Source organism: Falco biarmicus, chromosome 8 (genome assembly GCF_023638135.1).
Source record: "Falco biarmicus isolate bFalBia1 chromosome 8, bFalBia1.pri, whole genome shotgun sequence".
NCBI lineage: Eukaryota > Metazoa > Chordata > Aves > Falconiformes > Falconidae > Falco > Falco biarmicus.
Genome location: NC_079295.1, coordinates 41,443,622 through 41,471,360, shown reverse-complemented (window position 1 = coordinate 41,471,360; position 27,739 = coordinate 41,443,622). Strand labels below are relative to the sequence as shown.

The window sequence follows — 27,739 nt, the reverse complement described above, 5'->3', positions numbered from 1 at the left end:
CCTCTTTTTATCTAAACGTTGAGAATATCACCATTTGATCCAACAGGATTTGTTGTGCAAACAATTGACAACTGTTCTGGTTCCCTCACTTGGGAATTCTTCTTAGCGATGCCATGCTACTGATGCTGCAAACCAAGGGCCCTAATATTAAGATGCTATTTACATTTCAGATTACTCCTCCTTCAGCAAGTCACCAAAATAAATTTGGATTTAATGTCACTGAAAATGTAGACTAAGCAAAAATTATGAGAATATATATTCTTTTTAAATCTGGGCTTCAATTTTACCTCATATAGGAATAATGTAATTAACATATTGCTTCTGTAAGTCTTAGCTACCAGATATCGTGACGAGATAAGAATTTTCAAAATACTGCTTGCTTTTTATTTTAAAATACTTCCTGTAGAAGAAATAAAAAAAAAAAAATAATGAAAACAGCACATCGAAGAATTTAACCGGAGGAATAAATGAAACCCTTTATTCCTTCTTTAATAAAGAAAGTTATTAGAAACCTTACAAAGAATTTCCAGACATTTTACCATTTCATTTTTTAAGTAAATTTAAAGCTCCTTAAACAGAAGATTTCAGAAAAAAAAACCACCCAAGAACAAACAAACAACAAAGTAACAAATGTAGCCTGGGCATCTCCAGCTCTCTGTATTGCCCACCACAATGTTCCCCAGCTCCAGCCCAATGAACCAACCCTCAAAGCCACTCTCTGCAATGCGTTCCTTAGTCATTCCCATGGGGAGGACAGGAGGTAATGGAGATTTTTGTGATGGGAACACCTGTCAAGCTGCAGATAAACTGAGATGATCAACTCATTTCACAAAGGTCTATGAATAGCCATCTCATGGTAATGACTGATTCCTGCTGCCATGTGCCAGATAAAAAAAACAAAACAACTTAGAGGTAAGAGCCTCAAAATACAGATCTTTGGAGCCACACAAAGCTTTGGAGCTTTAATTTTAAGTACTGTTTTAAAGTATCGATGTTTTACACACTCATTTGTATTTACACATGTGCATTTGTGTACATACATGTATGCTATGTACTAATATACTTTATAACACTGTAGCCTGAGTGGTTTTGACAAATTTTACCTCTATTCAGAAACAGTGTGAAGTCTGAACTCCTTTCTAGATGATTCACAAAAAAAATAGGTATCACTATAATAAAGAACTTGGAATTTGAAGAGAGAAAAGGAGTCCATACTTCTTAAATTTTTTAACTGCTGTTTTTTATTAGCATCCCACTTGTTTTAACTCTAGTTACATAGATAAAAACTAAAGCATTCTGAAAACTGTCTCAAATGCTCTTCCAAAATGTTGTTACTAATACAAGCCTTGGTTCCTGTGCAGGCCTATTTGAAACTAATTAAGCAATATTATTCCACCCAATACTTCCTAAAATAAAAACAAAGAAATGCCAATGAAAGCCTGTGGTTTCAAATATTCAAATAACTCTTAAAAAAGAATAAGCAGGTCCTTAATGACATAAAAACATTTAAAAAAATGTATCCTGTATCTTTTTATTGTTGAAATCAATGGTAACTTCGATACCCATTTCCAGTGGGACAAAGCAGAAATCAATACAGGGTCCTTACAAAAACCCAATCAAACAAAACCAAGCCCCTGAAAAACCAAACAAGCCTAAAAGAAGAAGCAGAACTTCCCACTCTTCAAAAGTTTTAACAATATTTTTTTAAAGGAAGCTCAGCCACTTTCAACATTTGTGTCCCTAGCCATTAATAGATGAGATTCTTCTCTTGGAAACTGCTTTGTGCGTGTGGTCTCTTAAGCCCATAGAAAGACACGCTGACATTAGTGGGGCTCCAGATGGGCACAAGGGGCCACCCACCTGGTTTGCTGCTTTCCAGAAGGAACATCCACGATAAGCACCCGCTGCTGATTCAGAAACTAACTTTGTACTTATGGACTGTATTAAAGTTACCGATCTTCCACATACAAGGAACGACCATGAGTAACAGCAGGGGGAAAAAAAAAGAGAGAAAAAAGAAAAATTACTGACAAACCGAATTAAACTACCCAGCTGAAAACCAAGGCATTCCATTTTTGAGTGGACTGTTACTTATGCCAAGATCTTCAGTGCTTTTTTTTTTTTTTTTTTTTTTTTTTTTACAAAGACCTATCCCTCCACAGCCACAGAAGAATGAAAGGACTCCAAGCAAAGAAAAGTTCATTTATTGAAAGTATTGCATCATAAAGATTCTCTTCAAACATCCGCCTACCTAGTCTAAATAGAAACTAACACATTCACCTACAAAGAAAGGTAAGCCAGCAAACTCCAAGGAAAGACTGTTAAAGACAAATATAAGTCTGGCATGAACAGCATCTTTATGTCTAGCACAGGCTACATTTTGCTATGGTAGGTTCCTTGCTAATTCAAAACAAACTCTCTGCCCAAGAGCCTAGGAAGCCACTAACCTGGAATACAGAGGAAAGCAATCACTAATTTTGTCTCAAAAGATAAAGAACTGAAAAATACACACAAAGTTTTCCTAAAAGCAATTAGAAAATATAAATACCTATTCATAATAGCAGCAAAGACAGCTTAAAAAAACCAAAGAAATCTGTATTGCCCCTTAGTTATAGGTGTTGATAATGCACAGTCTTCCTTAACAGAGGTTGCCTTAACACAGGTTGAAGAGATTCAGTTCTTTTAGTTGTTAGAAGGTTGCTGTGACAGCAGCCAGAATCCCCAAATTAGCCTTAGACCCCTTTGCGCTAGGTGCTGCAGAAATGCAGGGATTGCGTCTGACAACTTGGAATCCCCAGCCCCACCAGTGGCTCCTGAGGAGGGAACCTTCCCTACCCTATTTCCCCAAAGCAGCAGTTGTCTTTCCAGCACAGACCTGGCTGCCAGAGCTGGAGGGGAAATGAAGGTTTTATTAGTAAGTTTATCTCTAAGATTTAAAGTAAGAGAAGACCCTGAATTATTCTGACCAGCTTTAAAATTGTTAGGGTACTTTACTGAGCAATCATATCAAATCATACCTATTTTTAACACTAAAACACAAAGAAATTAAAGTGTTCAATCCCCCCTAACAAATAATAGATCTCATCAGCTGTAGGCCATGAAAGTTGCAGGCAGATCTGCAGCTCTACATACATCAGGAGCATAATCCTGAAGTTGCTATAGGTTCTCATGTACAGATGAAAGTAGATCAATGATATCTCAGGTTCAGAAAGGAAGCACTGTCATGGAAAAAAAACCCCAACAAAAACTATGTCGTTTACTGCTGGACAGTCTTTTGCTGTCCAAATCTTGCCTGTAGTAAACTAACTAAAAGGAGAGTCGCACATTTGAAGAATGTGTTTCCTAACAACACGTATCTGCCGCTTTTGACAATGATTATCGCTGTTGAATTTTTTCACATTTAAAACCAAATTAATCCTGTTTTTACAAGCTAACACAAAACTAATGGCAAACTATTAGAAAGATCTATAGTTATGGCTGCTACCTTAAATTCTTCTTCACAGTATTGTTAAGTATCAGTCCAACTCTATTTTTCTCTCATTCTTTCCAACCCATCAAATTACGGCTTTCTCAAACTCTTTCCAGCTTGATCACAAAATTACTGCTTCGCATAAGACATGTATGTACAAATTAGAAATGGGAGACAGCAAAGCTTTCAGGAGAGCTCTTTCTTGTGGGTATCCTTCCAGCGTGAAGCAGAGATGACACACACTCTCTGCTGACCACCATTTAACCGTGATGCCCCACTGAAATACGTACTCATGGCCTACTTCATGGTTCAGCATGCACCATGGTACTTAATAAACTGAGCAGTTAAACTGTCTTTTTAAAATTATGGAGGACGTAATTAAGCTCCAGAAATAAGCAGAGAAAAGCAATTTTAATGTAAACATCCTACTTCTGTAGAGGACACTTATTTCAACTCGGCATTAATGCCCAAACTCTTACTTCTGGATTCTTGCAATTCTCTACAAGGCTTCTTCCAATATTTCCTTGAGTTAGGCATTTAGTTTGCCCCCTTACATTTTAATCTATTTCGGACATTTTGACACGTAACTTTCCTTTTAATCAGTAGAAAAAAACCCACCCGGTCAGACCAGCCTACCAGCGGTACCTGACCTAACAAACCACCAACATCGTTCGGTGTGGATGGAGACATTTGGCCTTGCGACCAGAAGGCCATGGAAAAACAGATCACGACATATGTATTTGAGCAAACCATTGACCAAATATAGCCAGCCACCAACGATGGCCACGGAGTGCTATCCACCGTGCAACACCGATTCCAATCCTGCAAATATCTGACATTCGCCAAGAGTCCAGTTCTTGGACTAGCCCTGGAAGTTAGGCTGGTGAGCAGGTCTTTGTACCACCAGGGCCTTAAGGACCGCGAGAGGAGGGGTGGGGTGGGGGGGTGGTCGCTAAGTCATATAACGGCCTGGAACCGCCGTTCTTCAGACAGCCCAACCGGGGGGGAGCGGACCCCGAGGGCACCCCAACACCCTGCCGTTATTCCAGCCACCAAAATCCCCGCTGCGGCGAGGAAAACACCACTTTCGGGACGAGCCGGGGCTCCGCACCCACCCCGAACTTTGCTCAGCACCCCGCGCCTCCCGCGACGAGCCGCCCCCGCCGGCATCCCCCCTCCCCGGCCCGCGGCGGCGGGGCGCTGAAGCGGCAACCCCCGGGGCGGCGGGGAGGGGAGCGCGGCCGGGGCCGGAGCATCACCCGCGCCCCGGCGACAACAAAGCTCCGGCAGGACCGAGCGGGGGGAGCCCCCGGCACCGAGAGGGGGCAGAAAGTGACAGGCGGGCGCCCGGCGCCCCCTCCCCGCCGCCCGCGGCCCAGCGCGGCCGAGCGCCGGGCCCCCCCTCCCGCTCCCTCCCTGAGGTAAACAAGCGGGCGGCCCCGCCGCCGCCGCTCCCCCCGCCCCGCCGCCGCCCCGCACTCACCTCAGCGGCCCCCCGGCGCCCGGCCGGCCCCGGAGCGGCGCAGGCGGAGACGCACACAAAGGGTAATAAAGGGGGAGGAGGGGAGCGCGGGGGGTGGGGGCTGCCCAACTGCCTGCCGCTCCCCCACCGAGGTGCCTCCCGCCGTGGCCGCCTCTCGGGTTCGCTCTCCCTCCGCCGACGGCCGCGGAGGGGTGGCGGAGGGGGGGGAGGGGGGAAGGGGGCAAGAAACTCCCCGGGCTCCTCCGGCGGGGCTGGGGGGTGGGGGGGAGAAACTCGGGGCGCCTGGCACCGGCCCCCCGCCCCCGCGCCGATGCCGAGCGGAATTAGCGCCCTGTCCCTTTAACGGTATAAATAACGGGCCCCCCCCGCCCCCCCCCGCGCTCCTCATCATCAGCTGCTGCTGCTGCTCCGGCTGCTGGGGCTCCGGCGCTGCCGGGGAGGAAGAGGGGAGGCAGCCACTGCGCATGCGCCCCGGGGGAGCTCGGGAGGCCGCGGGGGGGGGCAGAGGGAGGGACGTGCCTTCCCACAGGGCCGCGCGCGCCGCGCGCACCCGGAAGGAGATCCGGCTGCGGGGCGGAAGGAAGTGGCGGGGTAAGGCCGGGGCGGAAGTGAGGGGGCGGCTGGGCGAGGAGGAGGAGGAGGAGGAAGAAGGGAGGGAGGGAGGGAGGGGGAAGGCCGCCGTCACGTGAGGGGGCGGCGCGGGGGCTGCCGGGAGCGCGGCAGCTGGGTGGGGGCGGCGCGAGGGTGGCCGTTGCCGCGGCCGCCGCCTGAGGTGAGGGAGTGGCGGGCGCTGGGCCGGGCGGCCGCTCGTCAGCCCGCCGCCTCCGCCGGGCGCCCCCGGTGACAGGGGACCGGGATATGCGCCGTCTCCCTTCCCCCCAGCTTCGCGGGTCCGGGGGGCTCGGCCGGCGGGCGGGGTACCGGCGCGCTGCCGTAGGCCGCCGGCTCAGGGCCGCCCCCCGCACCGGGAGATGCCTGGAGGCCGCATCGCCGCTGCCGCGCGTCTCTCCGGTGTGGCGGGGCGGGGGGAGCGGCGCCTCAGTGCCTGCCCCTGGCGGCGCTCAGGGCCCTCGGCGCGGCCCGGGAAGCGCGGGGGGACGGCTTGGAGTGGCGGCTGCCGGCGGCGCTTCGGGCTGAGCTTCGCAGCCGCGGATAAACGAGAGGAAGGGGCGTGCTCCTTCTCCGGCCGCCTGGCTGCTGTTGTATTCCGCTTTCATTAATTAACCGCTTCGGTTCAGCTGCTCCAGCTTCGTGGTTTCGTGCCTTGTACTCCTTTGTATCCGCTTCCGTAGCGACCACGTTGTTTATGTATGTTTTTAGCAGTCGGTCTCGTCCTTTGCATACTAAGCTACCGTTCCGGGAACTGAATGACACTGGCTTTACAACGGAAGGAGAAAAACTGGGAGAAAAGGGAAAAAAGCTGTGCTAAAATAAGCATAAATTGTTGCAGAGCAAGTCTTGGAAGGCACAAAGAAGGAGAATTGTTTTTTACTGATGCTGCTTATTGAGAGAGGCACTGTAGTTACTGTTACAAGCTGCACCAGTATAAACATGGATAGCTCGTTCTTCTTATAAAAAGTTAATTGTAGTGATTTTGAGCATTCTGGTAGCTTGTTCCAGCTGCTGAAACATGAATACATTGTTTCAAACTATCTTAAACGCAGTTAAAAGGGATAAACTACACTTGGTGGCTGGGCAGAGGCAGGCACGTACAAATGTCACTAGATAGTTCAGCTTTCTTGGAGTAGCAATTTTGTTCTTCACAATAACTTATCTCAACTGGTAAGTGCACGCGTTGTACAATTCCTGGTTCTGTGCGAGGTCGGCCTTTGTGTGGCTGTGCTGTCTTAGTGGAACTGGGCATGAGTTACAAATGTCATTGTTGCTGTTAACTTGCTAGAAAAACTTGGAAGTCTGTTGTATCAGTTGCATTAGGTACTGTTTGCATTACATGGAAAAACATCGAAAAGCAAATGCTGTTCAGAAGTTTTATGTAAACATGAATTTAATCTAACAAGAAATCAAAAATGCTTTTAATGTTTTGGGTGAGGTGAACTAGTACAGCTATCAGTTAAGAAATAATTTTCTTTACAAGTTCTTACACATGAGTAGCTATCTTGTTTGCTATGCTAAATTTAGTTCACTAACATCTGAGTACAGTTTCTGACTAGTGTTATTTGGAAAGCAATGTTACTTGTTATAATCTTTGTATTCTCTTTTTATTTAAGATGAAAACTGCAATGAGTAAACGTAGGTTTAAGGAGAACAGTGAAGCAAACAGAGAATGCATTTCACAGGTTAGTAACATCTCCATTAACAGACTTTTTGAGTTATTAAACTGACATCCATGTTTTGTAGTTTTTTTACTAGACCAGTTAAAAAGGCATATACAGATACATGTAGTTTCTAGGTTCGTAAATGGTTTTGGTATTTATGTTCTGTATTTCAGCTTCTTACCTGATGTTTGCTTGCTTCAAGCGTTACAGTAATGATCTACTTTTTGGAGTCTTAGTGAAAATGATTAAAGGTTGTCTTGTGCTTTTAGAGCCATTTGTGGCAACAGATTTGCATAAAACTATTTTTACTATTCAAATTCCTTATCTTCCAGTTTGTAGGGTGAATTGGAATCTAGGCAACTTCTTTTTAATGGCCTAGGTTAGACAGGACAGCAGCTGCCAAATCAGTTTCTTTTTTTTTTTTAAATCTTTATTTGTCTGTTTTCTCACAGTGGCCACTTCAAAACTGTGGTGCATCTTGTAGTGAATTATCTCTGGTTCAGCGATTTCTTATATTTTAATATTGGAAGACAACCTTTTCACTTGTAAGTGGACAATGCTGATTGTTCAGGTAGATTATTCATTAAACCAGAATAAATCTGGAAATTAAATCAGCAAGACTTTAGTAGAAGAAAAAGTAACTGAAAAATCAGCTAGGCAAGTACAGCTCATATTAAAAAAGAATTCTTTTCATAAAGCGGAATTATTAGTGAAATAGATTTCTGTTGGTGAGGAGTAGTTCACAAAGATGCATCCACATGTGTTTATTTTTAAACCAAAACCGCCAAGAGCTGATGGTGATAATTCCATTATAAATTAGACAAGTGTTAGAAGAAGATGTATCTTCAAGATACTGTAAGCGTGTTGGTAATGTACCCCAGGACAGTGACTGGTTGGCTAAAACGGGCATCAGCGAGTAACTGCTAACTGAGAGAAAGGCAAAACATTTGCCATGCAGTATTGCCTTGGTATAGGTTTCCCTGGGATAAAACACTGCACTCTTTCATGATTTTCTTTGGATTCAGCAGAAATGAAAAAACACCTCAGTTAAGGGGTGCAGCTGAAGAATCTAGAGAAAAAAACACATGGAGGGGAAGATGAGGTAACTCTGGTTAAGAGAATGGAAAAGGACGTATAGATGCGCATGATAATAATATAGCTAGTTTTCAGGTCAAATGGACATTCACTTAGACTGAAAGACAAGGTGCTTAAATGTGATTTTAAAGTGAAATAATTTCATTTATAGTTTGCAGTTTAATCTGTGTCCTGATTTCAGCTGAGACAGAGTTAATTTTCTTCTTAATAGCTGGCATAGAGCTGTGTTTTGGGTTTGGTGTGAGAGTAATGTTGAAAGCACACTGATGTTTGTAGTTGTTACTAAGAATGTTTATACTCTGTCAAGGACTTTGCAGTTTCTCAGGCCCTGCCAGGGAGAGGGCTGGAGGGGCACAAGAAATTTGGAGGGGTCACACCCAGGACAGCTGACCCGAACTGGCCAAGGCGATATTCCATACCATAGACCATAATGTATCACAGTATATAAAGTTGGGGGGAGTTGGCAGAGGGGAGTGGGGAATTGCTGTTCAGAGACTGGCTAGACATCAGTCAGCAGGTGGCAAGCAATTGTATTGTGCATCCTGTGGTTTGTTGGGTTTTTTTTCTCTTCGAGTTTTATTTGTTTGTCTTTTTGTTACCTCCTTTTCCATTCTAACTACTGGTATCAATATTGTATTTTACTTTATTTCAATTATTAAACTGTCCTTATCTCAAAGCACAGGTTTTACCATTTTTTTTTCTGTTCTCCTCCCCATCCCACCAGGGTATGGGGTATGTGAGTGAGCAGCTGTGTGGTACTTAGTTGCTGGCTGGGGTTAAACCATGACACACTGAAATTCTTTGACCATGAGCACTTAAATTGGAAATTTAGCATTATAAAAGGGTGGAATATGGAGGTTATTTTAGGATAGCTTAAATGGCCCATCAGGAGCACTAGTAATATAGAGAGTTCTGCCAATTAGTAAAAATAGAGATTGTCCAGTTTGCGTGCTGCTAGTCAAGTAGTGGGAAGAAACCTGCTACGATGCTGAAGGTTGGTGTTGGGGAATTGAAGATAGAATTTTAAGTGACAGTTCTTAACAGCAGTTAGTGCAGGTGTATATCTAAATATATCCCAAGCAATAAATCCAAATTAATAGTTAAAAATAACTGTATTCACTGTGCAATGTGCAGGAGTTCAGAACTTGATCTAAAAATTAAGCTGGACAGACTTCATTCCATCCTTTGTAAACAAGCTTCTGTTTCATACTACTTCCTGTTCCCCTTCCAAACTTTTAGGACCAGGGTATCTTAACTGAGTCTTGGAGGAAACTGTAAATTTTATACTTTCTAATGTTTGACTGTTGTAGGTAGGCTGTAATGTTGTGAGTGGTGCAAAAAGTGTATTCACTGGGGGTTTTGGGGAATAACTATGTGGGTTATGTCCTGTTTAAGTCAGCTGGTAAATGTTTTCTTACCTGTATTACACAGCAGGTTTAGGACTAAAGACACACACTACTATAACTTAATTGAATTTTCTCTTTTCTGCTACAAAATTGTCTGGTAAACATTCACCCTACTGCAACTTTATCCTTACTTTCAAGACCTCTTTATCACTGATAACAATTAAAATATATATGCTACAGAACACAGAAACATGCATATTTTACTGTTAGCTTATTGCCATAATTACATAATTGGTACATTCTGGTGTTTGGAACACCAAGCATTCTTTCTGTCTTGTGTTATATCCATAGGTGCAAAAAATTCTGCGTGAAAGATTCTGTCACAATTACGGTACTGGGAAACTGTTTGGAGTTGAACACCAGTACAGGTAAGTGAGCAGACTCAAATACAAAGTAATTTCTACTTTAAACCGCGGTAGAAAATCTATCAGGTGAAGTCAGAATTTTCTGCTACCTCTGTTTTTCTAAGTTATACAGGTTTAAATAACTTGCACAACACTTCCAAAAATTGCCTCTGATTTTAAGACTTTTTATACAACTGCTGCTTGCTGTCTGTCAGGCTCTGAGTTTTGGATGTCTTGTCCTTGTTTCAAATCTGTAATTCCTGAAACACTTTATTTTTGAGCCTGAAAGATAACTTTTAGGGCATATTCTAATGCTATGTTAAATGACCTGACCAAGCAAAAAGTTAAATTCTCTTGTTGTGAATCTTAGGTTTTTGCTTCAGGTTTTCTTCTGTTTTAGTAAGCTGTGTTAAAAGTAGATCTTGAACCTTGGTTGCCAGCATCATGTTTCTTGGAAGTAGAGACCCATATTCAAAATAAAACTGCTTCCTTGGGGTGATCCAGATGCTGAGGTTGAAGTTATGAAGAAGGGACCTATTGTGATGATAATGCTATCCTCATACTAATCCTTTTACAGGTGCAGGTCAAATTCTAAAATAACAATTGTGTCTAAAAAACTTGTTCTAAACAGTCAATTTTTCCAAGGGTAACTTTTTGCAAGTTGAATTGCCTGATGTGAGCATTAGTTTCCTTTTCATTACTAGAAGGAAAACAATATTTCTGTTATTAAAAAAGTGTAGCGAAATGTACGTGCAGAGCTCACATAGGCATGTTTGTTGTTGTGAGAAATTTTCTGTCATATTAGTATTCTACAAAAGAAGCCTCCCCTTTTTCTATTAGAATTCTGAAAAAAACAGTTTACAAACTGTCTTCTACCTGGTATGCCCCTGTTGGTGAATTATACTGGTGAGAAAACACAATTTGCTTCCTGACTCTTTCTTTCCCAAGATGTATCAGGGCTCTTGGCTATAGTTAGCTCTCAGGTAGTGAACAAAAGCATGTACATTTGCTAAAGCTGTTCCATGGTGACTCTTATTAGTCCTTTAGAACCAACTGCATAATGTCCAATATTCTAAGTAAAAAAAAAAAGCTTATTTAAATATATACATTTGTAAGCGTTTGAGAATTGGAAGTGTCAGTAGCTTTTGTAAGTACTTTAAATGTGGTAAGAGGTGATAACTCTATCTGAAGATAATTTAGAGTTGTTTGTTCATTCTTCTGGGTGGGAATAGAATATGAACTTGATGTGCAGTATTGCTGCTATCATTCGTAAGCTTTGAATGCCTAAATTTACCATATAATCAGTTTTATGAAGATTGTGAAACTGTATATATTTCACTAGATTATTAATTTTTACTGTCATCAAGGTTTTTCTTCAATGCATTTGCCAGACTTCCCTTTTTTTAAACTATAGTGGTATCACAGAAAGCAATCTTTTTTTTTTTTTTTTTTTTTTTTTTTTACCCCCTCAAGAAAGGAATAATTATTGAAGTCTGTCCTTTCATGGTGGAGGACTGCAGAACTTTATGAATTAGTGATAGTCTCGATTTCTGCATGTTTTAATATTTTAAAATATTTTCAAAGATCTGATCACGCAGCCTTTTGTACTTTATTGTATTACATTTTGCATGCCTTGAGTGTTGGCTCTGAGAGTAAGTTGAAATGTATCAAGTTTTCTCTTATGTTCTAAAGATTCTTTGCATTTTCCATAGTTTCAGTGAATTTTGTCTGGTTTAAAGCTTGTAACCTATTGCTGTTGTTAACACAGACATCTGCTGGAACTGCTGAAACGAACTGTGATTCATGGAGAAAGTAATTCTGCCCTCATTATTGGACCCCGAGGATCAGGAAAGACTGTGGTATATACATGCATTAAAGTTTATACAGGGTCACATGAAGCGTGAGGTAGATTAGCTCCCAGGACTTCAGTGAGGTTAATTATCATCTCTGCCTGTTTTATAAATAATTTCAAAACATTCTAGGACTTCTTGTGAGCTAATTCTGTTGAATGACAATATGGAGAAATTGATCTCCTAACACTCTTCTAAAATTTGTCCAGTGCTGAGTTCCTAGTGGTTTTCTAAAATAGAATAGCTTCACGTGCGGCTGACAAAAACATGTACCTGTCCATCCTCACAATGACTTGCAGAATTATGCATGGTTTTGGAATTCTTTTGTGTGTCTTCACCAGGTTTCATGACATGTTACAGGTACCCAGAACATGTGAAATGGAAATAATTTTATCAGAACAAGTTGCTTTTTTCATTCAGTGATCTGACTACATCGTAGGTTCTGGTTTCTTTTGGCATTTCTCCTATTAGAGTTCTGAAATTACTCTTGCCACAGAGGAGCTCATCTTTGCAGTTAAACCCATGTTTTCCTTACTCTTGAAAAGTTAACCTGCTACTGCTTTTGGGCTTCTGCTGTAAAAATGACTGAAAAAGCATCCAAAACCTAAAAGGAGTAGGCTAAGGGGTGGATTTCTACATAGCTGTTTACAGGTAGAGAATGTAAGCTATCTTAATCCTGTTTTAAACATGTTGGAGAATATTGTTACCTAAATTCCTAGGAGGTAGACTATTGTGTGGTAGTTCTAGCTTAGAAGTGTAGGTTTTTTATTTTAAAGGAGCTTTTTTAGCTGAGTCATGTGAAGGAATGACATCTAACTTAAGTGTTAATACCTTATATTATGCAATAATAATACCTTAATATTATGCAAACACTTAAGTCTTTTATGTTTATGTGAGTATATAGAGTGTTAAATAGGTTGGCTGTTAATGCAAAATGTATTCAAGATTGATAAATTAAAAGAAAATTCGCAAGTCTTCCCAAATGCTAAAGCAAGTGGCCTTCAAGCTTTTAAATGCAGTTCAATAGAAATAAATTAATAGATGGGAAACACATCCGTGATACAGCTGACACTGATCATTCTGCCAATTTGTTGACAGCTTTCTTGTTTTGCACTTCAAAACCAGTCAGTTTTGTTACCTTCTTTTGTTAACTGTGACACTTCAGAAGAAGGGTCACTGCCAAAATCCTGTGCGAGTGGTGGTGGGGAAGGAGTTGATAAACCAATGGCAGATGAGGATTTCTCCACCTGTCTACTTCATGCTAGTCTTGAACTGGAATTTATTTTTTCCTTCATTAGGTTTACAGATTTGTAAGTAAGCAACAAGCACTCTCATACTGCAGAAAAAAAGTTTTTTTAGATTTTCTTGTATTTGCAATGTAGACTTTAAAGATACAGTTGAGACTGTTGGATAAGGGGCTAGCCAGAATGGGTGGCATCTACTTATTGGGCATAAACCTGAGAAACCAAGGGAATAAGCTTTTTTTGTTCCAACTATCCATACAGTAAATGTTGGCACCTATAGTAGGAGTCTTAACTGTATCTGCTTATAAATACAATATCGATGGCAAAGTATAGATGAGCTCTATGCTGTGAGCAAATTGGAACAAATGTGAAAGTTTAAAAAACCCACAACAGAATGATCCTTGAAATAGTACGTGCCCCCGCTCCAATCACCAAACTCAACCTTATTTTTATTACTTAAATTTTCTTCCAAACCTTTTTAATAAGGATAGCGAATTTGTCATCCTTCCTGCCAGAATATAAGTAAGTAAATAATGTATGCAAAATGATTGATTTTCTTACTTTGTATCAAGTAAAAGATGTTAGTTTTCCAAAAGTACTGCTGGAGACAAGAAAATTGTATGTGTGTGTATATGTATGTATACATACACATGGATGGGAGCTGCAAATGCTCAGCTGAGGAAGCAAAAGCAAAGTTGTAGCAAGTGAATAACACTTCATCTGCTTAGGTGTATTTTAATACAAGTTTCTTAAGACTTTTACCAAGAACAAGTTCTTGATGGACTGTAAATTTGGGAGCCCTAAGTTTTATAAGAGTAGTTGATGTAATTATGTGCAGTTTAATTTTGTCTTACACTTCCTAACTTAAAGAGGAAAAGAATAAGTAATAGTGTCTTTAAAAATTAAGTAAAGGTTTTTTTGTTCTACAGCATCTAATAAAGCTGAATACTATACTAACTCAAGACAAATTCTCTCACATCTCAGACTCTGAAAGCACTTTTCGATCAAGCCAAAAGACTGAGACCCCCAAAATGAGTGCTTAAAATACTGTAGTTCTTATATTTCTTTCTCTCCTAATTCAGCAGAATGAACAAATGTAATGGCTACAGTCATGGTAGTGAATGCAAAGTTGTCATTTTAGTCTTGAAAATACTCAAATGCTGTTACCTAATGAATCTGCACATACTGCTTCCTATCAGATAATAGCCACTTGTACATTTTACTGTTAATACATCCATCTTTTTATAAAGAAATAACGTAATTTTTTTTTCCTAGTTATTAAACCATGCCTTAAAAGAGCTCATGGGAATTAAACAAGTTCAAATGAACCTCTTGGAAGTTCATCTGAATGGCAAGTAATACAGCATTATTCAAATGTTGTGTTCTGTTGCTCTGTATTGCATGTACTGAACAAAACAATTCAGTTTCAGTAATTGTAATCTAGCATCAGTTATGGACGTGTTTGTCTGTGAGCTCCAAAACACCTTTCTTTGTATCTCTCTATACAAAGAAAACTTTTGTGCTTTTAATGACTTTTCGAAATGTTAAAAATCAGTTGTGACTGAATTGATTGAAGTAACTTATTACTTATGGAAAATTACTAGTCTTACTTTCTGAAAAGGCATAACTTTGTAAGGCTGGAAATGGGGAGAAGCTTCTTGATAAGTTTCTAGTGGCTGTAGACGTGGCCTCCTGGAGCAAAGGAGAACTGCCAGTTCTTCATGAAAAATCATGTTCTTTCAGGGCTTCTGCAGACTAATGATAAAGTGGCCCTGAAGGAGATCACCAGACAGTTGCACCTGGAAAATGTGGTTGGGGATAAAGTTTTTGTAAGTATCAACTTTATTACACTCTTTGCTTATCTCCCTCACAAATCCTTGCCTAGAAAACTAGCTTTATGGAAAGGAGCTTGTTGAGACTGAATGGACTTTGAGAGTTTATTAGCAACGTTGTGATGGGCTGGCGCAGTCTTTTCAAAGCTTTCTCTTTGAAAATATTTAATGATTGATGGCAGTCGTGAACCGTGGCAGCATTTACTTGTGAAGACCCTAGTTTACAAACACTTCAAGTGTTTGCAGAGGGGTAGAGTATTTTGGAAGCATCGGCTTTAACATTTCAAGACAAAGAGTAAGCAAGTTAACCAGCCAAAAAGCAGTATCTTCAGTATATTTGCAACCTCTTCTAGTTCATAGGGAAATCTGTACAGGCTTCCTAGAGCTCTCATTTTGCATAGCATTTCTGTTAAAAAATTTGCTTCTATTACCTTTTCCCAAAGATAAAAAAACTCATTTACATTAGTACTGAAGTCAGTAATAAAGAGAATAACTGAAGTGCCTCAGATTAAATTTCACTCATCTGAGTATGAAATAACGTGGACCAGCGATCTGAGCTATCCTGGTTGTTGCCTGTTACTCCATGAGTGTTGTTGAGAGACCACGTTCTGGTATGGCAGAAGGTCCTTCTGAGCAGCATCTCCTCCTTTGCTCCCAGGTAGGGCCTTTGAGATTGGCAGAGTTTACATAGTAATGAGTCAGGTGTAACACCAATCCAGGTGGCTAAAGCAGAATTATGAGAGGGGATGCAGGAAGGTGAAATCGCAATAGGTGAAGTTTATTTTCATCAGTTGCATTTGGAAAGCTGAAGAGATGAGATGTTACTACTTCAGTTATGAGAAACCAGAGAACTAGGCTAGAGGCAGTGTAGAATACAAGATGAAGCATAGATTATAGTTATTAGGCTTTATTATTTTCTGGAAATGCTTGCTTCTTAGGCTGTGATTTGGTTTCTTACTTAGTCCAAATTATTTTAGAGACAGAGAATGGAAAGCCCTTTCTGGTGGTGAGCTAAATTTTTCCCAAATACAGCTGCAGTAATAAGAGGAAATTGCAAGTACTCAACTTCAGCATAGCCATATGAATGAGTTGTCTCTTCAACAGAGTACTAGAACAACCTTTCAAAGCCCACAGTTCCACTACCAAAAATGCTGGAGGCATAGCTGGACTAAAATATGCTTAACTCCCCTATAATTTTCCCCAGTAAGTTATTGTGGAATATATAGTACTACTATAAACTCTGAGCCATCTAATCCCTTTGGTTGCACAGGGGCATGGATACAGTGATTTTCAGGACTGTCCTTACTTCTCTCTGTAGAAACTTTTCCTTTCTTAGCTTCTGCAACTTACATTTAGGGAGTAAATTGGCTTTTCTGCCTTCTCATAGGGCTTGTGGTCTTCAATTAGTTACTTCTCCTCTCGCAACTTGTATGCTTGAGAGTGTGTAAATGTGTGTGTAACTGAAGTAGGATAGTCATAGCAACTCGGTGTTCTCTGTCAAGAATGTTTGATGCTTTCATTGATCTAATAAGGTTGCAAATTAAAAAAATCCCTGCAAAGTGATCATTCTCAGTGGAACACGTTAGGTGGCACTTTTTGCATGTGTGTAGATGGAAAATGAGTATGCAATAGCTATTTATGGAAGGATAAAGCTACTTGTAAATTTACCTTATTGTAGACATTCTTCTGATCACTAAATGCAGGTCTGAGGCAATTAGTTGGGGGTTTTTGGACTGTGGATCAATGTGGAGATGACTATCAGTCGTCTTGTCCTGAAGAGGTTAGGATTATACAATGTAAAGTAACATTATGAATTTTCAAATTGTGCTGCTTTTGAAAAGGTTTTAGAAGGAGATGGACTTCATTACATGTCTGACCTTGATGTAGTTACACAATTGTGAGAATGACATTGAAAATCTATTGTGAAACTTTTTCTTTTTTTCCCCTCTGTATAGGGCAGTTTTGCTGAAAATCTTGCATTCCTTCTTGAAGCTTTAAGGAAAGGTAAACATTAGTAGCCCCTGTTCTGAAACTGTGTGTGCGTTTGTCACTTGGCTAGAGAAGTTAGCATATACATGTTTTTCCATCTACTCCTACAAGTGGTATGAAGAAATCTAGTCCAAGAATGTGTCATGGTTACAAAATAATGTAAAAAACAGGTAATTCTGAACAAACATATACCTAACATAGTTGATGCCGTAAAGGCTTGCTGTGTTGGTCAGCTATGAAGGATGGATTCTTTTATCCAGATGGAAGCTATTAAAAATAGTAGTTTTTCCTTAAAAAAAACACCATAAAGTCTGTCTTCCCTTGCAACCAGAAATGACGCTCGGCAGAATACTACAAAACCTTACCAATTGTTCAGTGTATTTTTCTTTTTACTGTTGTAGCAGTACATATGGGAAAGGAGGGCTTAGTGAAAAGCTGAAAGAAAACATGTGAATTGTTAAACTAGAATTTGTGAAAGCTGTACAGGTGGAAGTCTGATGAAATGACCATGCTAACTTCTAAAATTGCTGTCTCAGGAGACCGAACTAGCAGTTGTCCAGTCCTGTTTATACTGGATGAATTTGACTTGTTTGTTCATCACAAGGGTCAGACGCTGCTCTATAACCTCTTTGATGTATCCCAGTCAGCACAGACTCCATTAACAGTTATTGGACTGACATGTAGACAGGTAAGAAATTACACTTGCTCATGCAACATTTTTAGCTGTTTTAAAGAGACTTTTTTGTCTTAGTTGGAATGTTTTCTCCTCTCTTGGAACTTAATTTTCTAAGACACTTTTCTCAATTATCCATTTTTCTGACTTTTGAATTAGGAAGAGTTGGGGGGGGGATAGGGGGGAGATTAAAAAAATCCCGCAAGTATTTGTGCTGAGAGCAAACTTGGATGACAAAAAACCTTCAAAGCTTTCAGTTTTACTGCTAGAGGAGAGCAGGTTTGCATTTCTAAGGAAACACAAGGTTGTTGTCCTGTATGACTGCAGAAAAGCCATATTTATCCATGTGGCTGGTGTATATTATACTGTCCTTCTCTCCTTGGAGAGGCTGCTGTGCATTTCAGTTCCTCGGTCAGCAGTTGGCAAGAGCAGACTTGTATTAACCTACAGTGTTCTGTAGGTGAGCGATGTGTTTTTTAAGCAAACGCTTCAGTAGGGTGCCTTTACTGTAGTATTAGTGTGTTCAGAATGGGTTTAGGATCAGTGTTACACTTGCTGTGAGTTTTACAATGACATTATAGGGAACTGTGGACAGATTATGCATATACTGTGAAATAATTACTTAGTAATGCTATGGAACCTGATACTTCATAAAAATTACACTTTTTCTCAATAAACTGGATTAGTTGTGAAGATTGCCAGGTTATGACAAGAAGTAGTATTAAAATCTTTAATGGCAGCCTGGATCTGGGGTTGATTTGGTTTGGTTTAGGTGATATTTAGCTGAGCAAATTTCTGGTAGTTAGTAGAATAGTTAATAGTTCATTTAGTAAAATACAATCTTTTCTTTTGCTCCATTACTGTCCTGAGTCTGGTATCCTCATCACCTGTTTTTTAGAACCCCATATTCTGCTTTTGAATGTAATTAAGGTATAGTCTTCAGAGGCTGTACCATGGCTGTGGTGGTAGCTGTTGCTTCCAAGTTGGTTGGCTGGTGATTGTGTTGGTTTGTTTTTTTTAAATTGCTGGTTCATGTTGCATGTGACTTGTAAATCGAAAGCAGTCTTCGTTTTTTTCACCGTTGGCTCTCTTTTTGGTGAGGAATTTCAGTATTCTTCATGCCTTCTTTTAGTGCAAGTAAAACCACCAAAACCAACACACAACAAATGCTTAAAACCAAAAAAGCCCCCCCCGCCCCCCAAACTCCTAGAAAATAGGAGGAATAATCATTATGTCCCGGTAGGAGGTAGGGGGATAGTATTGTGTTTCTCTAAATGGATGAATCCCACAGCTTGTTTGTGATGCCAGTCTATTGCTATGTGTTCCGAGAAAAGTAAGCTTTTACTCCATTATCTTCAACCAACAACCTGATGGCAGACTTGCTTAGTTCTGTGTAACAATCTTAGAAGGTAAATATTGGCTCTTAAGTTGTGGGGGTTTTTTCAGCTCGATTCTTTCAGTCTGACAAAAGGCATGTGAACTGACAGCTGCCAACCTACGTATCTACTGAATAGACAACTAGTCTAGAGCCAGGATCGGCTGAAACATCTTGATTGCAGACTTAAGTAACCGAAATATTTACATAATCTATGGAGAAAATTTGCTGGGTATCCTAGCAACTAATTATCCTGTATGATGTAGTGCATCACGTGATTTGGGTAAATGGCTAGTTGTTAGGCGTTTCAAGGCATGTCAATTATAATAATTAGCAAAGGTCTTGTTAGAACATTTTAAGCCTGAGAATTTAATAATTCTTTTTTTAAACACAATTTACTTTGTTATTTTCTCTTGTAGTTTTTAATGTAGCAAAGAATGCACTAAATAAATTTGCTTTTTTTAATTATTACTTTTACTTTTTTTTAACAAGGATATCCTGGAGCTCTTGGAGAAGAGAGTAAAATCAAGGTTCTCTCACCGACAGATATATTTGATGAATTCCTTTGATTTTAAACAATACATTAGGATATTCAAGGAACAGCTTTCTCTTCCTGCTCAATTCCCTGATGAGTCTTTTGCACAAAAATGGAATCAAAATGTTCAGGTATTTAAAGCTCTTTATACTTGGTTTTAGTAAAACTTCTAAAGTAAGACCAGTTCATAAGTGTAAAGGCTTTACCTAAGATTAGTATTTCCTTTCACTATTTAAATTTGGTAGGGGATAAATCAAATTGTGATAGAGAATCTTTGCTTACAGAAGACTGGAGGTGAAGTGTCACAAGACAGTCCAGAAAGTTAGGGTAAGTTGAAAAGAATGGTATTGTCAAGCGTAAGCTGAGCTCTTTCTGGAAGTTAGCTAACTGGTCGCTTTTCAGGTGAGAGTGAAATGGATTTGCTGAGATGATGAAAATATTTTTTATTTTTTTTAGCACCTCTCGGGGGATAGAACTGTGCAGGACACGCTGCAGAACCTTTTTCACCACACTAAAGATCTGCGCTCCCTTCATTTGCTGTTGGTATGTATTTGAACAGGTATATATAATATCTTCTTGATTTACAACAATCAGTAAACACCACTTGTGTTTTCCAAGCCAGTTATCTGAGCTTTATTTGAAACATCTTTTTATTTAGCAGGCTTTTGACAGTACTGGTTTCTTGCACGCTTTATCAGTCCATGCTTTATTTATGAATTTAAGTAGTTCTAATTTCTGCAGTAGTTACATTGTGAGGGTGTACAGTTTTATTAAAATTGTGGTGGGGTTTTTGTATTTAAAATAACTTTTGCCAAGTCTTTCCATTATAAAGCAAAACTGTAAGTGAAATACTTTCACAATATTTTTTTACTTTTCTGAGATTCTTTTTCGTTGCTGGTGAATCCTGAAAACTCCTTGTTCTGAAACCTACTTTTTCTACCTTTGTCTGTTGTTACAGCCAAATGTTCCTCTGTTTTTCCTCTTTCACTAAACACGTTACTGTACTACACCTGCATCTCTTCATCAATGTCTGTCTGCTTCAAAGCTCAGTAGATGTTGGTGCTGTTTTTTTACTATGGTCTTTTACTGTATTCTTGCATCACCTTAGGTCCCATGTTGCCCTCCTCCTGACACCCTTAGGGTTTGTCTGTGTTCCTCTCGGGCTTCTTGAGCTACTCTTGAATAACTCTCTGGGTAGGTATTAAAAGCATATCGTGCTGCAAGAGCTAAAATATTTGTTGTTGTCATCCTTCTTTCCACATCTCCTTCTTCCTAAAACGTTGCTCTTGCTATGATGCTCCTGAGCACAGATTGCTCGTATTTATGGAGCAGTCGCTCCAGGATACCTCTTCAGTAAGAGCGTTCCCACAGATCTACAGTCTTGTTCTTCACAAAGAGGAAATGCTTTTGGTTTTTTTTATCACTTCCAATTTCTTCTTCTGCAGAGTATCAGATAAAATCACTTTGAGCTGTATGGTTGGGCGCCACTTTGTTTTCCAGAGCCGGTTTCAAATACGGAGCAATTCGGGTAGCCCAGATGCTGCCCTGAATTCGTCCGTTACCGTATTGCTAGGCCAGGAAATGTGATCGTAATCTCTTAAATCTTGAGGTGCTGGAAGCTTGAGCTACTAATCTCTGCAGAGTGACCACGTTATCTGGCATCAAGGGCCCGGGGAGGCCTTCAGAATTTTACTCTGTAGCTTCAACCTTTCTTGTTTATCTTAGGGGAGAGGAGGAGGGCCTCCTCGCTGTGTGGAGAAAAATTAGACTTCTGTCTTCCTGTTAACTTTGAGGGAAGACTTCGGTGTTCCTAAGTAGGTGGTAATGCTGACAGTGAACTTCCTGCTATCATGATAAATGAGCTGAAACTTCATGCGTGGTCAGGCTTTCTTGGAGGGTGTCTTTTTTTTTTTTTTTTGTTAAATCTGTTAAAAAAACTAGTTAATACGAATTCAATAACATTCATTCCAGAAGTAACACTTATTTAAACATCTTAAAATATCTATGTGCTTCTGTCAGTGCGAAAAGCCCACTAAATGGACCTGCTTATCTTGTGTTGTGCCAGTATTCAGATTTTAACCTTCAGCTCTGTGGTGGGCTGTTGTTGGACTCCCTGCTGCTGACAGCTTTTCCGAGCACTGGGTTTATAGCTGCTCTAAAAACTAGATCATAAACTTCCTGCTCTAGTTCTGAAACACAGAGCGTGATCAGTCCTTTTTTTTTTTTTCTTTCTTTCTTTCTTTTGGTAGTTCTCTGTTTGCTTGAGTTATGAGATTGCAGATATTTCTAGTTTAGGGGCACCCAATTCTGGCTGGCTGGAGTGAATGCCGGAGAAGGAGCCCATGGCTATCTGAATAGCCTCCCTATAAGCTCCAAGGTGTGTCAGAACTGAGGCTGAAGTTCCCGATTGCTTTCTTCAGCATGTTCTGATTTTTTTTTTCCTTTACAAAGGGGCAGTTTCACCCTGAAGTCATCTTGCTCATGAAAGTATGTAATGCAGATTCTAGTGCTTCTCTAAGTCTTTTGTGTTAGCTAAAGTGTGGCTTAACCACCCCGCAGGATGAATTTTTCTTTAGTTTTGAAAATGTGGAAGTGTCTGCCATTTGAGCTGGTGAGAAAAGCTTCATGATGGGCAGTGTGGTGGTGGTAATTGGTGCTACTCTTGCTAATTACCTGCTTTTTGATAGCAAGGACTTGTTTGCAATGACCAACTATTTTAAATTACATGTAGCGCTCCCTGTTGCTTTGCCTTGTTGGATGAACACAATTTTCCATGGAAACCTACTACCTGTTTCATCTTGTGGTACCCTACATGGTATTAGGCAAAACCTTGATCCTTGGAAAGCTTGGAAGAATTGAACAAGTTGAGTTTTAGCAAAGTAATTTTTTACCCGAGTAGAAATAGGTAGCTCATAACTCAGCTGGTAAAATAGTTTTGCTTTTGGTAAATGCTGTTTCCCTGTGGTTTCTCTCCTGTGGGTGACTTCATGTGGTCTGCTGCTTGTCTGTCTGTGAACCTGATAAACCAGAAGATACTCAGTGCTCCAGGCCGTTTGGTGTAGTTACCTGTTACAAATTTCACTAGCCCTGAAGCAGAGGGGGCAGTGACGTACAAGAGATTCTGCTGTGTTTCCTGCATTTCATTTGACAGGTCTGTTAGGACTTGGGGCTGTCATTTCTTTACCCTCCCCTTCTTCCCTGTCTGATTTCCCTTTAAGCTTTATAGTATAAAACCCCACTCCATACCTTTGGAAGTCTGGATGATTGTGCAGGTTTTGGGGGCTGTTACACCTATAAGGACGGAAATGTGGCTGGAAAAGACTGGTGGTAGATAGCATTGGGTGTTCTTGGTGAAATACCTCAACTAAATGTATGAAATGAACAGTTTTTCATCACGCAGACCTGCAAAGTGAGGAGGTAGCTGCTAAAAGCCATTTTTTCTGTTGACAAATATTAAACTACACAGTATTTACGATGCAGATAGTTAAAGCCCTAAAGAGCTAGTGAAGGTCGTTGCGGTGTGCCTGCTGCTCTGCAAAGGCTTGTGGATAAGCAGTAGCTTTGGAGGAGCAGTGGCGGAAGAGGTCAGTTAACTATATATTCAGGAACTTGCATTTGTTCAAAACACACTTTCTGTGACAGGTAATGGAAGACTGTTAAAGATTCAAATTGCAGCTCTGTGAGTTTAGCAAATGTTCTGCAGGGGTAACTAGTGTCTTGTCAGCTGGGGGTGCCTTCCGACACTTCCTTAGCACTGTCAGTGACATGAGTGTGCTGTAGCTTTGTGGACAAAGGTACGTTTAAAATAGTTGTAAGTCATCCTTACAGCAATCACTGGAGTATGCTAATCCATTGAAATTAATATAAACAAGTTAATGAGTGTTTAGCTCCTGTAGTGAGGAGCTTTAAAGTTTTAAGCCTGGCAAACCTTCCTGGCAAAATGTAGTTTTAGCTACCAGCTATTTACAAGGTTTTCAGTGAGCCTGCTTCTGTGTGTAGGGTTTATTCATTAATGTTTCCAGCAGGTGACTTGAGGGGAAATCTGTTCTTCTGAGTTCCATCTCCAAGTGGAAAGTATGTCTGCTAATTAGGAATTAAATGAAAAATGTCTTCTGCTTTATTTTTAGATGCTTGCTGTGAGTAACATTACTGTGCATCACCCACTTATCACTGCATCAGATCTTCACGAAGCAAGCAGGCAGTATAGAATGGACTCAAAAGCAAATATCATACATGGTAAAGCTCAACTTTTCCTCCACAGATGTATGTTAGGAGTAAGGAACGCGTCGAGTCCCTCCCTGCAATTCCCCTGGTGTAAGAGCTGCTGTGTAGGGCAGTGTCCCCCGTTGGTATGAGCTGCACGTGGACTGTCTCTGCCCGTGGAGTCTGCTCTTGCCTAATTTGTGTTCATACACACACGAGGAGATAACATTGCCGAGTAAGCCAGAAACCGAGTTACAGAATAGCTGATGTAAATCCTGCTACGCAGGGAGCTTGGGCAGTGCGCTGCTATGGCGCAGGCTCACAGCTGTCGGCACCAGACGGCCTGCCTAGTGCTTCAGTGCCAGCCAGAGAAAGCAGTGGCAGCCTGGGCGAAGGAGCCAGTCTAGGCGGCGTTTCTGTGCTGTGGTGGAGGAAAGGAAGGCGCGGGCCTGATCCTGCCAGTGCTGGGAGCTGAAGGATTCCTAAGGTGCTTTGGATGGGAGCTGTTGCAGCAGTCTGTGTTTGGTTTTGTACAAAAACTTAAGTGAACTCCAGCAGCCCGCAGACACCTGCATTTAACTGAGCTGCTGTGAACGCGATAGCAGCTCCTCTGCTGTGTCACTGTGTGCTGCTGCCGCCCTCGTGCGGGCTGGGCACCCTCCCTTTCTGAGCCTAGGCAGGTGGGGCGTGCTGAGCACTACGCTCAAGTTTTCTCCGATGAGCGTTTTGGAACCTGTGCAAACAGCCAGAAGAAACAAACATCTCCTGGTGATGAGACTAAGGTTAAGTATAGCTGCGGAGGGAATTGCTTCCCTGATCAGGAAAAGTTAACCTATCCCATTACTTCTTTATGGCTCCCAGATTTTACAGGCTTGGGTTTACCTTCAGCCCTGTGATTCTCAAAGTCTGCTTAGTACTGGGGAGCTAATCTGCTATGTCACTTCTTTAGCTTTGAATAGCAAATAACCTCTTCAAAATCTCATTTGATGCCATGCTGTGCAGTAGCAGGGAGGTCGTCTTGGTGCTGCTAAAAATTCTGTCATGCCATACAATCTGCAATGATGGCTTTTATTAAATAACTGTCTTTTTGATGGAAGCAGACTGTTTCTTAGCGTTCTTGCTTCAATGGTCTGAAAAACAAGTATTCTCTTACCTAGCCTCTCAAATTCTGGAATTTTTTTACTTTATGACGATGCATAACACAAATAGGTGAGGTCTACAGCATATAAAAATAGAGTTATAAAAATAGTATGGGAACTGCTTGTGTTTCTGATATGCTTAAGAGAAATATTTAGAGCTCTTGTCTTTCCCTCTAGGTTTGTCTGTCCTGGAAGTCTGCCTAATTATAGCTATGAAACACTTAAATGATATTTATGAAGGAGAGCCATTTAACTTCCAGATGGTTTACAACGGTAAGAAAAATGCATGGCTTTACAAATACTAAATCATTTACTTTTCCCTAACTAACTTTTTTTTTTCTATTACTGATGCAGAATTCCAGAAGTTCATACAAAGGAAGGCACATGGTATGTACAACTTCGAAAAGCCAGTTGTCATGAAGGTAAGCCTGAAACGTCATTTCTTTTAATTGTAAGGGTTTAGATGTTGGGTTGTTTTCAGCACACGGATTTGAGTAGTCAAATGTAGCCCTAGAACTGAGACAAGGGGCTTCAGGGCGGTGTGTTTGGGTAGTGCCTGGCCCCTGGCACTGCTGCTGGCCTCCCACGCCCTGCTACTGTTCCTGGGTTGAGGAGCTCCAGGCTGTGCTGTTCTGGTAAATAGTTACACTTGAGAGTTTAGTACCAGCGTGAAGACCAGCAAGTGTGAGCTTAACTGATTCAGGACTGGGGTTCAGCAAGAACGTATCAGAAAAGCTTCCAGAGGAGGAATTTGTGTATGTGTGTAGGTATCTTAGAGCTTGCTCGTTCACTCCTGATGTTTAGAAGTGATGCCTCCAAAATTTAATCTTACCGCATCAAAAATTGCTTTTCTCGATCCAGTCCCAGTAGATCCGACCGGTATGTGGAATGAATTTGTAGCCTAATACGTCTGGTTTTGCCTCTCCCAACTACAGTCTGGAGTGCAAATTGAAAATAAGATTTTGGTTACAAACCTGATGCTTCTGGGCTGTTGGGCTGTTGCTCAGCGAGTGTCACTGCCAGGCTCTGTTTGGGGATGGGGTCCTGGGGCATGATCCTGCTGCAGCGTAGCTGTCGGGCACCTGGTCGTGCAGGTGCTGCAGCTTCTGCTCATGAATGTAACCCAGGGACCAGCAGCCGGGTCAAAGCTTGCTTCCAGTCTTGCAGCTTTTAAGCTTGCAGTGGTTGTTTTTCATCTGACATTATTCGGTTACAATTAAACTAGGAATTCTGCAGTGCTGCCTGCACACTTGCAGTAGACTATTCCACTTAGTTTCCCCGAATACTGGAGCTGTTCCTGGTCAGTGACACGTACACCAGGTTCAAATACCTTTTCTTTAGGAGGAAAAGTGAATTCTGCTTCAGGTCGCACAGCTGCTGCACTTGGCTGTCTGTGCAAAAGGATGTGAGGTAAAATAGAGCTGGCCCTGAATGCCTGTCTGGGATCGCACGTCATGGGCATCATGAGCAGCACAGCCTGAATGATGTTACCTTCCATTTCCTCATTATTTTTTTTCTTTCTTTTGTTTTCAGGCATTTGAACACTTACTACGACTGGAATTAGTAAAACCAATAGAAAGAACATCTGTACGTGCTCAGAGAGAGTACATCTTAGTGAAACTGTTTTTGGACAGTAACCAAATCATGGATGCCTTGCAAGTGTATCCAAACTGCCCAACAGATGTGAAACAGTGGGCAGTGTCCTCACTCAGCTGGTTGTGAATGTTCTAGAACTTGAAATACTACTTACTTTCAAAACTTTTGGAGTTTACAGTTAACTTTAGAAGATGTAATGTCTACCCGTAGCAGGGTGTTCAGGTTAATAAATCTTTGGAAGAAGCTTGCTTTGCTGATTGCTCTGCGCATTTTGGTTTTCAAGAACTACACTGACGTAGATTTCGCTAACTGAAGTGCAGCCCAGCGTTAAGGTTTCCTCTTGTGCGCAATTTCCACTCTGTAGGCATCGGAGCTCACTGGGTTTCCTGGTCTCCCATCAAGGCTGCTTTAGCTGCTGGCACGGGGGCAGGTGGCCACCAACAGCTGCAGGTCTCTTGCTCCAAGTGTGAAGCGCAGACCCGTCTCTATTGCAGTTCAAAGCTCGTCCTTGGTGTACTTCTCAAATTTGACTTGATGTAGAAAAGTTACTTAAGTAAAGCTTTAATCATAACTGGCTTCAGCAGCAAGCGCTGGTTTTGTGCAAAGCATGTCCCACCTCTGCCGGTCACCCCGTGACAGCACGGCACTAGAGGTGTGACTGTGCTGCCTGGCAGGGTGCGGGGCACGCACTCCTGAACACTGCTGCTGCCGTCGGAGCTGCTGCGGGCTTTGTGAGGCGAGGAACTGGGTTTGCAGCTGTTCTCATGAAGGATCCACGACGGAGTGTCAGAAGTACGTTCATTTCTGGGTGAGTGCCGTCCTTGCAGCGTTGGGCACAGCCTGGTCCCTGGAATAGCTCACGGTGACCCCGCTGACAGGGGCGGCTGAGGGGGTGGAGGTGCTGTGCTGGGACCCTCCTGCTGCATTTCCCAAGGAGGGTGCAGGAGAGCGGTGCCGTTCTCTTCCCTGAGCAGAGCAAGTTGGCTCCTAAAGCCTGTGCGATGTCACATGCACTGCGAGTAGCCCGGTGGTTTCAGTCTGTCAAAAAGATGAAGACATTTTAGTGGCTTCGTTCCCTGGTTTCACGCCACTCCCTTCTTTTCAGCCCAGTGGTTACTGCGTTTGCTGCTGGGTAGATACTGTTCACAGCATCTACGCATCTTGAAGGGCCGAGCAGTGCTTGGTAAAGCAGGAGAACAAGTGATGGGAGTGGGGTGACGTTATGGTCTA

The 27,739-nt window shown here is 41.6% G+C and overlaps 2 protein-coding genes across 13 annotated transcripts in view; one reads left to right on the top strand and one right to left on the bottom strand.

Moving 5' to 3' along the window:
- The window catches only part of MBD5 (methyl-CpG binding domain protein 5), a 147,671-nt gene extending 142,596 nt beyond the window's left edge, over window positions 1-5,075 (bottom strand). For all 9 annotated transcript variants that reach the window (XM_056349670.1, XM_056349674.1, XM_056349675.1 and 6 more), the window contains exon 1: window positions 4,953-5,075. The gene's annotated coding sequence lies outside the window, so the exon portion shown is untranslated. The remainder of the gene's footprint in view (window positions 1-4,952) is intronic.
- ORC4 (origin recognition complex subunit 4) lies at window positions 4,991-26,752 on the top strand. Of its 4 annotated transcripts, none has more exons than XM_056349680.1 (14): window positions 4,991-5,014; window positions 7,181-7,249; window positions 10,021-10,097; window positions 11,842-11,932; window positions 14,443-14,518; window positions 14,911-14,996; window positions 16,955-17,003; window positions 17,525-17,676; window positions 19,529-19,702; window positions 20,028-20,114; window positions 23,699-23,807; window positions 25,091-25,186; window positions 25,268-25,335; window positions 26,447-26,752. In XM_056349680.1, exons 2-14 carry the CDS (start codon window positions 7,181-7,183, stop codon window positions 26,633-26,635), a joined length of 1,323 nt encoding a protein of 440 aa, XP_056205655.1. In that variant the 5' UTR covers window positions 4,991-5,014; the 3' UTR covers window positions 26,636-26,752. The 4 variants fall into 4 exon arrangements, with proteins under 4 accessions (XP_056205655.1, XP_056205652.1, XP_056205654.1 ...); XM_056349677.1 differs by lacking the exon at window positions 4,991-5,014 and adding an exon at window positions 5,616-5,724; XM_056349679.1 differs by lacking the exon at window positions 4,991-5,014 and adding an exon at window positions 6,082-6,260.
- Window positions 26,753-27,739: the final 987 nt, after the last annotated feature.